General features: G+C 37.8%; 1 protein-coding gene across 4 annotated transcripts in view; it reads left to right on the top strand.

Annotated features, from left to right (window-relative positions):
• INPP4B (inositol polyphosphate-4-phosphatase type II B) overlaps positions 1-15,763 on the top strand; it is an 808,823-nt gene that overhangs the window by 742,854 nt on the left and 50,206 nt on the right. For all 4 annotated transcript variants that reach the window (XM_027599074.1, XM_027599075.2, XM_027599073.2 and 1 more), the window contains one exon: positions 11,786-11,898. In XM_027599074.1, the coding sequence (XP_027454875.1) occupies positions 11,786-11,898 (113 nt within the window). The remainder of the gene's footprint in view (positions 1-11,785; positions 11,899-15,763) is intronic.

Genomic DNA, 15,763 nt, shown 5'->3' with positions numbered 1-15,763 from the left:
ATAAAAAAGTTCTGTAGTCAAGTGGTTTTGGAATTCACATTATCACTTTGAAAGTTTTGAAAAGGCCTATAGCCTGGTCAGCAAACTTGTTATGTAAAGGACCAGAGAGTAAAGAATTCAGGCGCAGAGGGTCGGACGTTGTCTGTTAAAACTGCTCAACTAGAGGCTGCCATTATAGTGCAAATTAAGCCATAGACAACATGTAAATTAATGAACATGGCTAAATTGTAATATAGTTGCATTTACAAAAAACTGACTGGGTTTAGGCTGCAAGTCATAATTTGCCAGTTCTGTTCTACAGTGTCTGAAGCTATTTAATTTTGTTGAAATAGCATTTTATTGCCATATATGTGTGTATGTATGAGATACTTATGAGCATCTTGCCAAATAAATGCTCCTCAGGACATATTTTAACAAATACTGGTCTAGTTCAACCTTATGTGAGGGGCTTGGGATCCAAGATAGATTTTATTAAGTTCATAAACCTGATGAGTGGGAGAACAGGGACTAAGTTGCATATTTCCTGACTCCCAGTTAAGTGTTCTTTTCACTTTTATAGTGCAGCTCTACCATTGCTGTAGATCTAAGGGCTCCTGATCTTCTTGATTTAAAATTGCAGATTTAAAAACATTTGAATATTTCCAACAGCACCTTTATTTTCTGTTTATAATTTCTACATGCTAATAATTACAAGTTTATTTTCAACTCATTGCAGAAGAAACTCTGACGTACTTACTTCTTCAAGTTTTTAATGCTCTCTGATGTTAAGAAAGATTAAGAGAATTTATTTTTCCTGATCTGTCTCTAGAAACACTCCTGTGACTTTTTGAAAGGAAAAGTGATACAAAACAGTATTCAGTTTTAGTTCTCCATGTGCAGGTAAAACCACAGACATAGACTTCTGGTGTCCAGTAACTTGTATACGAGATAGAAGCAACAAATCCAAACGACACCACAGATAACAAAGACAGACACACATACTCACGTATGCCCATACAAATAGCCACCTCCCTCAGCATTGATTTCTGCATCTTCTATGTTACTTCAGGGTCCTCACAAATTAGATGCATCAAATTTTTTTTTTTTTTTTTTGGCTAGCCTTATTCTGCTCTAATTTGTATAAGAAAAGTCTAAGATTAGTCTCTTAGTCATCCTTACATTTTTCTGCCTTCTTTTCTTCTCATGGGGCCTCTCCTGTCTGTTGACTAAGTAGACTAAGTCTTGCATGACAGATTCTACCACTTGTCAAAGATTGGCTGGACTCCCAGTAAACCAGCCTAGTAAGTCTGCATAAAATGGCATGAAATCAAAAGATACGAATTCAACAGAAAGCTCACTTAAGTGAATCACTTGATGTTTTGAATGCCTCCATTTCATTATCGACTAAATGAGAATTATTAATATGTATATGCCAGTACTTCAAAGTACATTCTACCATTATCTCACCAGAGAAAGGAAGTTAATTTTTCCAGTGTCAGTTTCTGTACTGAGAAGATGTCACATTGCACTTATGAATGTGAGAATGATGGATAAGATCATGACAGTGTGCACTTTGAGTTTCTCAAGAGACTTATATTTCTCCTGTGTACAAACAAGTCAACTTACTGATCCAGTTAAAATTGATCATAAAGCTCTTCCTATGGTTTGAACCAAACTGCCTCTTTTGTCCATTCAATATACTCTTCTGTCTCATCCATATTCCTTCAAATAGCTATCTATACTAACTTTAATGAATTGTTTTCATATAATCACTGCTTATCTGATAATCTCTTTTAAAAAACATATATTCCTTTGTGGAATACCCTGATAGAGATGAAATCCTGAAATCATCAGTATTAGGATAAGTTCGTTGGTCCCACAGTGAGGAGTAAGGTAGATATTAAAAATCTTAGGGCTCACCTTCCCTTTTGGAAATAAATATCACCTAAATTAATATGGTGATGACTCCAGTTACATCCAATAAGGAGCCTAACAATTAAAGGTAAATAAAAATTAGTTCCAACTTTTAATTAAATATCAAAGAGGAGACAACTAGCAACTTGTGATTTTACTTTTTAAATCCTTTTTCCAACTCTTTAATTCACTCTATTGAGCATGTCACTCTCTCAAATATTCACTACTTACTACTCTTACTATTACTATTCACTACTTACTATTCTGCTTTTCTCAACCACAAGTGCAAGCTCTTTGTTTCATTCTGGTTTACCTTTTCTCCCACCTTTATTTCTTCATGCTTCCAATTCCACACAACAAAACTCCAGATAAAGCAGAACTCATTTTAGATGTCAGGTAAGGGGGAGAAACTCAAGACTTAAAGACAAAATTATCTGTATCAGGTGGGTCAGAAAAGAGAAGTCTGGCAACATGGGTAGATTAATATATTTTTTTGCTATCAATAAATATATGAGAATCCCAGGTTATAAAACTAGAGCTCACTTCAAGTCAAAAAAGGGGCTATATGAATGGAATAAAATGTAGATCTTGTATTCTTATTACCTCTTTCTTTTTCATTTTGGAGCCTCCTAAAGCAGCTTTATTTCCATAATCTTCTTCCTCTACTTTACCTCATCTATAGCTTTCTTAATACCTCAAGAGTTCTTTATTTTATTCTATATATATGAAATATTCAAGATCTCATTCTTACTTGCCTCCAGGAGCCTAAAGAAGTCATGCCAAGACCTTGGCTATTGGGAAAAATCCCTATCTTCTCAACTGTCCCCCTGCTTTGTTTTGGCTATCATTCTGGCAATTTGGGAGTCAGTTCCTTCCATGTTATCAGAAAGTGGAGGAGCATGGAAGTGCTGAACTGTTATTTTCTGGAGATGGCCTTGTTATACATCTGCGTCTCTGTGCTGCCATTTGGCCTTGGCGTATTTCACTGGCAGCCTGGCTCGTACATGGTCAGGGAGGTAGGGTACTGGAATTACCTCAAAAGCTGCTTCCCTTTCTGTCCTAAGCTTTGAGAAATCCGTTCATGCTTTGGTTTTCAGACTTTTTGTGTATAATGTGTGGTCTCAAGACTCAGGACTTTTCTTGCTATTGTTCTTGTCAGAGTAAAATACAGGGACTTGGAAGTTACGTTGGGAAAAAGAAAAGGCTGCCATTCACCTTCTTTCAGTGCTAAGGACCTAGGCCACTTACTTGAACGCAGGCACGAGTATTCAAGCAGTACAACCAGGTTCATAAGAAGACTGAGCTGGGGGGGGCGGGGTTAGGGGCTCCAGGGTAGTTCAGCCAGTTAAGCTTCTGACTCTTGATTTCAGCTCAGGTCATGATCTCAGGGTCATGAGATCGAGCCCCACATCAGGCTCTGGGCTGAGCTTGGAGTCTGCTTAAGATTCTCTCTCTACCCCTCCCCTGCTCATGCTCTCTCTCTCTCTCTAAAAAAAAAAAAAAAAAGACTGAGCTGGGAAATCTGTGTCAAGCTGCTTTTCATACTCAAATTTTCTACTATCTGTGTATAAAACTATCTCAGGTATCTGAGGAAAGTAAGTTATTGAGAGTCATCTACCTACAAACCGTCCCCCAACCCTTTGATATGACTTGAAACTGTGGAGATTCAGAAATCAATCATGACTGTTTTCTTAAAAAAAATGAAAATAGGAAAAAAAATATTAATATGTTATAATTCTACTCTCCTCCCTGCACACCAGATTCCATAGCCTTCAGTGTAAAATAGCGAGTAAGGAAATTCCTAAAGAATTTTTAACACATTGCTTTTAATATATTTTAACAATTACTTTTAAAAGTTTGTCTTTTCATTTGCTATGGGTGATGCAACCGTGAAATTCATTTAAAAAAAAAACAAAGTGTGTAGGTTCAAAAATATTATTCAGCTTTGTTCAGGTGGGGAGTTTGATATTTGATTTTTTATATTGCCTTTTCCGTAAATTGTTAAGTTGGAAATACAATTTAAATAAAGCCAGTTTCACTGGGGCTTTTTTCTATATTTTTCAAGATTTTACAGCATCTGAAAGCACATAATTTCCAATTTTAAGACCTCTCAATGGTTTTCACCTAATTGAATTTGTTTGCTTGCTAGTACATTTAACTATAATTATTTCAGAATTAATTATAGATAAGATTTGATATCGCAGAATATAGCATTAACCAAGGTGGACTGTGAAAGTACTGTTCTTTATATGTTCATTTTTCATACTTAGAGGTACAGGCCCTTCTAACTTGTTTCTTTTTTTTCTTTGTAGTTGTTCTGATTATTACTAGGTAACAAATTATTCCAAATTTACTGATATAAAAATCAGCATCTTATTTGTGCTCACAGATTCTGTGGGTTAGGTGTTCAGATAGAACATGTAGGGATGGTTTATATCCACTCCATGACATCTGGGACCTCCACTGGAAAGAAGATTGGCAGGGATGGGGAAGAGGTCACTTAAATGACTAGGAACTGGAGTCCTCTGCAAGCTTCTGCACTCACATGCTGGCACCTGGGCCATGCTGACTCAAGGGCTGGACTTGGCTGAAACCATTGAGTGGAGTACCTAAATAGGAGCCTCCATGTGGTTGGACTTCTCCCAGCAAAGTGCCTTGGTTCTTACAGGGAACATCTCAAGGGAATACAGACAGCCAAGTTCCAAGAGAATCAGACAATAGCAGCATAGTCATTTATGACCTGACCTTGAAAGTGATGTAGCATCACTTCTGCCATACTCTGTTAGTCAAGACAGTCACAAGCCCACCCACATTCCAGGGGAAAGTACATAGACTCCACCTCTCAATAGAGGGAGTGTCAAAAAATGTGGAGCCATGTCTTAAGTCCATCACTGTAGAAGTGATTGATGTGTTGCTTTCCAGAGACATTCTTACTTATTTGTCTTTTTCTCACCTCTAAAGCAACAATACACATTTGCAATAAGGCTGGCCAATGTTAAAAATGCCTATATAGAGGCGCCTGGGTGGCTCAGTCAGTTAAGCGTCTGCCTTTGGATCAGGTCAATGATCCCAGAGTCCTGGGATAGAGCCCCACGTCAGGCTCCCCACTCAGGGGGGAGAGTCTGCTCCCCCCCCTTGCTCGTGCTCTCTCTCTCTCTCAAATAAATAAATAAATCTTTTTAAAAAACGCCCATATAACCGTGTGTTTCACCTTAGCATGTTTTTTATTGCCAAGGACAGAAACCCTGACTCAAACTGGCTTGAACAAGAGACTTTATTAACAAAACTGAAAATTCCAATGGTAAGGCAGGGCAACCCTTCAAGGGAAAGTTGTTTCATTGGCTTAGCAGTATTGAAAAGACACTTTCCAGCCCTACTTCATCACTCAGCCACTCTTTTTTTTTTTTAGTCTTTTTTTATTGTTATGTTAATCACCATATATTACATCATTAGTTTTTGATGCAGTGTTCCATGATTCATTGTTTGTTCATAACACCCAGTGCTCCATGCAGAACGTGCCCTCCTCAATACCCATCACCAGGCTAACCCATCCCCCTACCCCCCTCCCCTCTAGAACCCTCAGTTTGTTTTTCAGAGTCCATCATCTCTCATGGTTCGTCTCCCCCTCTGACATATTCCCCTTTTCTTCCTCTCCTGTTATCTTCTTCTTTTTCTTTTTTCTTAAAATATGTTGCGTTATTTGTTTCAGAAGTACAGATCTGTGATTCAACAGTCTTGCACAATTCACAGCACTCACCGTAGCACATACCCTCCCCAATGTCTATCACCCAGCCACCCCATCCCTCCCACCCCCAACCACTCCAATAACACTCAGTTTGTTTCCTGAGATTAAGAATTCCTCATATCAGTGAGGTCATGTGATACATGTCTTTCTCTGATTGACTTATTTCACTCAGCATAACACCCTCCAGTTCCATCCACGTCGTTGCAAATGGCAAGATCTCATTCCTTTTGATGGCTGCATAATATTCCATTGTGTATATATACCACATCTTCTTTATCCATTCATCTGTAGATGGGCATCTTCACTCAGCCACTCTTAATGTTGACGTTATCCTACATTGGGCCGTCTCTTGACTAAAGGATGGTAGGCATGCTCAACTGCCTGCTCAAGCAAAGATAAAGAGGACTTTTCTTCCCTCTTCAACATCTGAGTCCTGAGTTTCACTCAGCAGGGGCAGGACAGGTCACTTGCCTACCCCTGAAATAATTGCTGAGGTCACAGTCAAGTTCTGAGTGGCTTCGTTTTCGATGCCCATCCCTGAACTTAGTCCTGACTTCCGGGGGACGGGATTACATCAGTTGGCTTCAGAGTGAGGGTATGATTGATCCCATGTAATTTTGTGCCTGCCAGGAAGTGGGAAACAGGTGGAATAGGTGCTGGGAATTCAGCTTTCATTGCAGTTTCATCTTGGAACCCTCTCTGGCAACATAAAGTCGTATGACCATGAGGTGATGAAGCTATTGCCTTGGCCTCATTAGCATCACAGATCAATCGGCTAAGAGTTTACGGTCCTATTCCTACTCACTTGTCGGCACCTCACCTTTGATTCAAGTCAATGTCATCTTAAAGAAACCCCATTTGACAGAACAAGGAGAAAACTGGTGTAAAAAGTGACTCTGAATTTGGCTATTCTGTGCCATTGGGGAGTGGTAAGAGACCAGTCACAGGGTTTGTGACGGTTTGTAATTCTGATCTTTGTGTGCACCTGTATGCACCTTACTTTGGATAAATTCTGAGTTTTGCCTGAGAAAGTTGGCATCCTATCTGAGACTGTGAATGCTTTCTTAAGAGCTGCTAATGTCTTCCTCTTTCAGAGTTGACACAGAATTTAACAATGTAGGCACTTCTGCCAAGACTTTTATTAATTGTTTTCCACTTCAAGTCAATGAAGCATGGCAGGGTTATTGTCCTCATTTTTCAGTTGAGAAAATAGGAACCGAGGGTTAAGCAACTCACCTAAGACCACATGTCAAAGCAGGGACAGAGTTGGCATTGGAAGTCACTTTCTGGGAATCTTGGGTCAGTGCTTTCTCTAAAAAAAATTAGGAAAGTTTCACACAAAGAAAAACAGGACAGATTGTAAGATAATACACACTAGGGAACCCATCACTTGGCCCTAGAAATTTTGTAAGAAAAAATGCAGATAGAAGGAAAGCCCCCTTTGCAGCCCTTCCAGTTCCAATCCCTCACTTTCCCTTCTCTGAGAAAATCAATATCCTGAATTTGGTGTTCTACATTAGCATACATATTTTTATCCCACATGTATTATCCATAAAAAATATGGTAGTTTTGCATATTTAACTTTATATTATTACTGTTATTTTGCACAAGTCCTGTTATTTTTACTGTTTTGCTCAACATAGTTTTTACTCTATATTCATGCCAATATATACATATATAATGTAGCAAGCTTATTGAGTCTCTCCATGATATCATATTTCATGATTATATATCAGTTTATCCATTCTCTTTATGAACACTTAGATGGTTTTTTTTGCTGTTGTTTAATATTATAAACAATAAATGCAGTGAACATTCTTGTACCTTTCACATGATTACTTTCTTGAACCCCATTTGAAAAAAATACTCTTATTAAGATAGGTATGGAGATTCAGTTACCCTGTCTAAATTCTGTGCTAGAGTAATGCAGGAGTGAGTAGACAAAGCAAGACTTATTGGCTATATTTACATTTGAAGAGATTCATTCTAATTTTAAAAACCAATCCATATTCCCTGTTTACCAGGATTTTCAGTTGATTTATCAGGATCTATCATTAAATCTTGAAATCTCAGTTACTAATCCACAAACTAATCATTACTAATAATACTTCCTGCCAGAACCAGACCTGAATTTCTGTAACCTCCAGGATTTTTGTCAGATTGAAAAAAACAAAACAAAACAAAACAAAAAACAAAAACTGGCAGCAACCAAAGTATTGAATTGGTAGAGATGTGCTCTGAATAAAGCAAGTTTTATCATTACAGAAATAGAAATAGTGGCCTGAAAATTTTAAGAACATCAAAATAACTTCCTTCTATAAAGTGTGCCCTGGGAAGAAGAGTGAAATTTCTATGGGACATCATGCCTGTCTATCCCTAAAGTGCTATCTTTATGGGGTAGAAATAGGCAAAGGATGACCATTTATGTTCAGACCCTTATAGTCTGTTTTAAATGACTGATTAAAAAACCTTCATGTCAACAATGAAATTATTTTGAAATATCATTGTACTTTATTCTGGATTCTCAGAATTCTGAAGAAGCTGGTTCATTGTGTTAATACTGGAACTGCCTTTTAGTACCACCAGCTAATTGTGAAGACACTAGCACAGATTTGGGGAAAAATTGCTGGTACAAGAATTTGGAGACTGGATTTTTTTTTTTTATGACTGACTATGAACCTTGGGAAAGTCACCAAAGCATCTTAGACATGGGGTTGCCCTAAGTCAGTAATTTGCAAATTTTTTATGCTGACTCCAGGTTGTTACATCAATTTTGAGGGTTAGGACAATAATAATAAAAATCATCATCATCATCACGTGGAATAGAACAGAATATATTCAGGGAACAGTGTATGTGATTAGGGTGAGTATTATTTCATAAAATTCTTGTTACAGAAGGGTATGTGTGTTTTTGCGTGTGTGCATAATGCTGCAGGTAAAATTCATATTCCGTATTCCTTTCAAAAAACATTCGAAAGCCATTTATACCAGGTGACTTCAGAAAGGACCTCAGGGGGCACCTGGGTGGCTCAGTCAGTTAAGCATCTGCCTTCGGCTCGGGTCATGATCTTGGGGTCCTGGGATCAAGCCCCGCATCGGGCTCCCTGCTAGGCCGGAAGTCTGCTTCTCCCTCTCCCACTCCCCCTGCTTGTGTTCCCTCTCTCGCTGTGTCTCTCTCTGACAAATAAATAAAATCTTTAAAAAAAAGAGAGAAAGAAAGGACCTCAGGGACATCTCAGATATAGTTATGTCCCTATTAAAATTCCCTAGTTGCTTCCATTTTTTTTTAGGATGAAGCCCAGATCTCCCAGCATAGCAAAAAAGGTCCTTCATAATTCCTGCCTCTGGGACCAGGCCCAACAAGGACATAGCGAACTATGAGCTCCCTGCTTTGACAGTACGGCTTCATTTCTCCACACATTTGCTGACATTTTTCCTGGGCCTCAAATGCTTTCTGTAGCCACGAAGCATTATCTTTGCTAGAAACCCTTCCCCACCCAACTATTCTTTATGGAACTGCTTACTCCTTCCCTTGGGTCTCTATTACTCTTTTTTACTTACTTAATGCCATAGGCCACAGTACACTTCACTACAGTTAATGATGGTTTAAAAATGTATCTCCCCCTACTGAATTGTGAAGACTTTGAGGTCAGCTCTTTGTATCCTAAGAATTTGGGTTCTTTCCTTTTCTTATGCATATACTGTGTTCTCCCTTTCTCTCAAAATAACTTTATTCTTTAAAAACAGCACACATTTATTTTAAATGTCTCAAATGACATGAAAAGGCAGTTGAAAAATCACTCTAAATCCTACAGCCTAACAATGACCGATGTCTTTCTCTGCCTACATGCGTGTTTAGAGAGACATAAGCACCCACATGCACACACATACAGTGTTATACAAATAAATTCATTCGTTGATCTGACCAGTTTTTCCTTTCAACGATGGCAAGGACACTTTCCCTGTTAATGATATACCCGTACATAGTTTTATATGGCTGCTTAAATTTTAGTTCATTAAGGGCAAAGATGTTAGACCTGGCTTCTTGTTTCTTTTATTCCGTGAGTATGAATTAAAAAGTGGCATTATTGTCCTTGCTTCCTTTGGTCAGCTATAGAGTCTTGAGCTGGTTTTGTAACTGTCTTCAAGGCATTCCCTTATGCCTTCTTCCCTTTATCTTTGGGCTGTGTCCTATTAAAATTTCTATATATCAGAGAGTCTCCTATCAAGCAATGTGATGTTTTTAGTCAAACTTTGTCTTTTTTTATTTTTGTTTTTTATTATTATTGTTATGTTAATCACCATACATTACATCATTAGTTTTTGATGTAGTGTTCCATGATTCATTGTTTGTGTGTAACCCCAGTGCTCCATACATTACGTGCCCTCTTTAATACCCATCACCAGGCTAACCCATCCCCCACCCCCCTCCCCTCTAGAACCCTCAATTTGTTTTTCAGAGTCCATAGTCTCTCATGGTTTGTCTCCCCCTCCGAGATAGCATGAGGGGAAGAATGAAAGGGGGGGGAGCCTTGTCTGTCTTAAGAGAATCATCTATAGCTATATTGGAAGGGTTTGACTTTTGATGGTTTTTCCATTTAGAAACTAATACAGTGGAATCATGCATATATTTTATATGAATATTTTTAATCTCACCACCCTAACATAAGGATGCATCTCAATTACACCTGACCTTCCCCTATTCTGTGGTCATGAAATTCAAGATGATATATAACTGTTTTCAATGGATATTTTTATTTTACCAACCACTTTCACTCTTTGGCAGATACAGATTGCTAGTATAGTTCATTAGGATACTTACTCTCTGGAGCTAAGATCAAGAACTACTCAGATGTATTATTTTAATAAAATGAAACATCTGGTACAGTTTTGGAAAGTACAAAGTCACACTATGATTACAGCTTATTTGTGGGGTGTGTGTGTGTGTGTGTGTGTGTGTGTGTGTGTGTGTGTATGCGTGTGTGTGTTTTGAGAGAGAGAGAGAGAGAGAGATCTGATTCAGGAATATATCAGTTTTGCTTCACTGTTACTGGAGAGCCTACATGCAGTCCATGTTATTCTTATGGATTTTCTCCTGTTTTCAAACTCAATTAAAACTCTTAGGAATTCTTCATCCTTCGGGTTGTAGATTCAACATTAGAGCACATTTTCATACTGTACAGCATTAATCTAACAACTCTCTTAGAAAGCCTTTTTGTTTCCATCTATATTCTGATCTTGACCCCATCTTACCAAGTGTCAGGGACATTTGTGTCATGATGTGCATTGCCTTAGGTTTTAATATAAAATGTGTGCCGTTTATTACCTATGCTTTAGTTATTAGTAGGTAGAGATCTGAGCATCAGTCATTTCCTGCTCCCCATCTAATTATCTCATATAATTAACTATCACCTCTCATGTTTTCCTTCTTTCCATGCTGTACCTGTCCTCCTTAGTAGCAGTTGTTCTCAACCAGGATAGATTTTGCCCTCGAGGAACATCTGGCAATTGTCACAGGAAGGGTACTACTGGTTTCTAAATGGTAGAGGTCACTGATGCCACTGATGCTACTTAACATCCTGCAATGCAGAATATAGGTCCGTTCCCTGCAACAAAATGTAATCCAAGCCAAAATGTCCATAGTCCTAAGGTGAAGGAATCTTGCTGTGGAAACTGACTTCCTGTGTTTTATTTGAACCTTCAGATTTCTTCCACCCCTGAGGTGTTCAGTTTAAAGTATCCTCTTGATTCAGACTAGCTACTTAGTAGCAGAAAGTGGTTATATTTAGATGTAAAATTATATCTCATGTCTCATCTGTGTCATGCTTTGGTTGAAGGGAGGCTGCCCTCATCATCAAAAATGTTTCCCTTGTTAGTAAAATAATAGTATATGAAAACTGACATTACCACAATAGCACAGAATAGGTAAAGTAGGAGGCTGAGGCATATTTCTAAGTAAAGAATAAAGCTGGAGAGGTTGATATCTATGATTATCCTCAGATTAATAAATATGATTATCCTCAGATATTCTCTGCTCCAAATGTTATTTGTTGTTATGGAAATTCTGTTTGTACATATATTGAGCAAATCTCCATGGGCAGCTTAATACTAACACGATCCCCCTTTCTTTCTCCTTTTTTTCCCCAGACATCTCACATTTTCAAGAACAAAATGATTTAAAAGGATTACTAGAAAATCTCCATCAAAATATCCAAGCCAAAAAAAGAAAGAATGTAGAAATCATGTGGTTGGCTGCAACGGTAAGCACTCTCCAGCCAGATCTTTGTCCTTGTCACCATGATGACCAGCAAACATCATAGAGTATTTGCTGTGTAGAGTCCAGTCCCTGCACTTTGGGTTACCAGATGTCATTCTCCATTATCCAGGGGTTTAGGCATTTTCAATGCTGTCGGTAGTTCTATCAATACACTAGAACACAAGATGGAAGAAGATGCACTCAACAAGAAAGAATTTTACCTATTGGCTTTTCTTGTATATCCTGGATGTTGTTTGAGACTTTGAGGCTAAAATGAAGTGTCTGTGATTTTCTTGATAGTCCATGTTTGCGATGTCAGTCGCCCATATCAACCAGAATTTTGAAGTGCTACTCTAGAGAAATGGTTGCAACAGAATGTGGTTATCAGATCTTTGACTTGGCCTCAGTAAGGCTCCTGGACATCTTGTTCAATTAATGAGCTTGTAAATGCGTTTGTTAATTTAGATATTAGCATAGAATTTATTACTGATGGATTGCTCTTGGGGTAATGAGCTATATTTTCTATGGTTCTTTCTCATTTAATGACACCCTCAGGGCAGAAGTTCTGCCTTATTTCCCACCCCAGGTTTCTACCAGAGTGAGGGAGAGAATAATGCCTGTATTTCTGAAACTCTTGTCTGGCAACAATTCAGGCATAGCTCACATGAACTTATGAATTTTGTTAAGCATTCAGACCCAAAGATCCTTTCCTAATGCAAGAATCTTTTCATCAGAAAAGGCCCACATTGGAGATCTTTATGATGAATGCCATATTTGTAGTTCCTATACAGTGTTGCCTTTGTAATTTGGAGTTCGGTAACCGATCACCTAAAATGACTCTATTCATTCTGTATCAAGAGCATTTAAAACAAACCCTTGTCCCTATTGCCAGTGTTCAATTATAATCCGATATTACTTACTCTCTTCTGGGAAAAAGGAATGGATAATTTACCAGGAGTCTATATAAAATAATTTACCAAGAGCAAGGCAGAGGAAAGCTGCTTTAGCTTCCCTTCATGCCCTCTTGGAGCCCCAGGGAAGAACATCAAAGGTAACAATATGAAACATTGCTTTCAGGCAGCTCATTTACACTGGTCCCATTTAGCACCATACTGCATTACAGGAGGGTTGTTTTTAATAGTTTTTCCCCCAGTGGTGGCTACTTTTTATGTCTTCAAAGACTCCGTGGTTGTTAATTCTCACAAAAATTTCACAAAGGTAGGTCATGAGCTATTTTTGCTATTTTTACTAATAATGCGATAACAGGAAGGTAATTTGATCATTTACCAAGGCTTTCTGACAACTTAGGAGCATATACATATGTCACTATATACATATCATGAAGTTGTGTCTCAATTGATAAATGAAGGATGTACATGTGCAAACACAAATGTATATTTTCTCTTAGTTTATGTAGTTTTACCATTTGAATGTATAAAAAAGTTTTCCCATAAATCTCATTCATTTCCTGAAAATTCTTTTTTGAAACTTAAACACTGACCAAATATGGCTTTCTCGCAGCTCAACTGTTGAATGGATGATTGACTGCCTTGATAAATACATGGCACCCATAATGTGCAAATTTAGCATTATGTAGGAACACTGACATTATTATTACAGCATTTCTGTAGCTGATACCTCAGTTTCAGTATCCTTTTTGTAAATCAAGGACTTGGATAATACTTTTAAAATAAAAAAATATAGAAATTCCTTTTGACATTTTCCAAAAAGCTTTTATTTGTCTCTGTTTCATTCACTTCTCTTTTAAAAATCTATTAATTATATATTACTGTGTTAATATTTGACATTCTCATTTAAAAAAATAACACTTTGGTTTTGTCTTGATCAAATTTTAAAAATAAAAAATGAGAATTTGAAGAGACCACATGCCAATCAAGTGTATTAAATTAAGTTCATATGGTTCAAAGGAGCTATAGAAGTAAGGAAACCAAGACCCAACCTGCTCACTCTGAATTGCCCCGCCTCCTCTTTATGTTAAATGTAGAACACTAAATATCCTTAGTAGGATAGTTGCATATACTAGAGACAACATATTTTAAAGAATATTCATTCTTTTTAAAAATCATTATCTAGGGGCACCTGGGTGGCTCAGTCGGTTAAGCATCTGCCTTCAGCTCAGGTCATGATCCCAGGGTCCTGGGATCCAGTCCTGCATCAGACTCCCTGCTCAGAAGGGAGCCTACTTCTCCCTCTCCCTCTGCCCCTCCCCCTGCTTGTGCTCTCTCGCTCTCTCTCTGTCAAATAAATAAATAAAATCTTTTTAAAAAAATCATTGTCTCATAAGTGGCCATTGAGGTCTATATTTCATTATTATGAATATGAATAGCCAAGTCTTTGTTGTTTTATATTAAAAATGTTGAAATACTCTTTATTTGAAAAGATTAGAGTCTTCCAGATGAAAAAAAAAATTTATGGTGAAATCTTGCTATATTTCTCTAGTCACTTACATTGGAAATAGTGAGAAAATACTAAAGGTCTAATAAGGAGTTGTAAATCCTAGTGTAAGTATCAGAATCACAATTAAAACATGGTAAAAACCCTTGATAAACTGTGTTAGTATATCTTTTCCTCAAAGCAGATTAACTGTTAAGGCCTCCTTGACAGCAGGTAATAAAGCAAGACTGTATTATATCACATTGGATTTATTTTAAGTGCATGTTGATTAACATTGTTGATACTAATGTAGTGTTGGTCTCTCATATCAGAGCCCTGCCATGGGACAGGGAAGAGAAAGGGAGAAAGGAATGGAATTATTCACCTGTTAACCATAAGACAATGAAGCAAGAGATTATTGTGGCTCAGAGATTTTTCTCTTGAATTACATTGGGATAACAAAAAGAAAGAATTTGCAAAAAGAAACAGAATAGAAGGGAAGCTAAAGGCTTGGTCCTTGGCATTAGGCAAACCTACATTAGCATCCTGGGCTCTGTTCAGTTGTGCCCAAGTTACTAACCTAGCTAAGCCTCAATGTTGTCATCTGTAAAATAAGAATGATTACATCTTCCTCCAAGATTCGTATGCAGTTATTGAAAGAGCAAAACTAGGGGCACCTGGGGTGCTCAGTCAGTTGAGCATCCAACTCTTGATTTCAGCTCAGGTCATGATCTCAGGGTTGTGGGATCAAGCCCCGTGTCAGGCTCCACGCTTAGCTCAGAATCTGCTTGGGACTTTCTCTCTCCCCTCTCCCTTTGCCCCTCCCCCCATTGTGTGTGTACCCGTGCACTCTCTCTCTCTCAATAAATAAATAAGTAAATAAATAAATTATTTTAAAAAATAATTAAAAGAGCAAATCTATATGAAATTTATTAACATTATACCTGATAGAGTAGATGTGCACTTAACAGTGACCCTTTGGTGTCCTTATTTTTACTAGTTGCATTGATGAGTGGCTAGTGGTTCACTTATCTGCTTCATGGCACCATGTAGATGTTTGAAATCTCATAACCCAAAGCCAAAACTCGCAAAGGTTTCTTAAATGTAAAGTAAGAAGATGTTAGCTTTTTAGGATTCAAACCAAGTGTCTGATCCAGGAAGTCTAGTTTCATTTTCCCTTCACAATTAAGGTGTTGCTCCTAAGCGGTGATTATTACTATCATCCGCTACGGCTCAGGCCCCCTCTCAGGGTAGTGACCATCTCATATGGCTTCAACAGCCCCACACCTCACACATCACATAGAAAGAACTAAATAAATTCAATCTGTTCCCCTGGCTTTTGAAATGAAAAGATAATGTGTTTCATTTGCTAGGGCAGGTTGAACCAATTGACTATCATAAATTCACATAAATTTGGCATGTTTAGATAAGAAGTGTTTATAGATGAGTCCGACACTTTAGAGTCATCTACAGAT

Source organism: Zalophus californianus, chromosome 2 (genome assembly GCF_009762305.2).
Source record: "Zalophus californianus isolate mZalCal1 chromosome 2, mZalCal1.pri.v2, whole genome shotgun sequence".
NCBI lineage: Eukaryota > Metazoa > Chordata > Mammalia > Carnivora > Otariidae > Zalophus > Zalophus californianus.
This window is presented reverse-complemented; position numbering and strand designations above follow the sequence as displayed.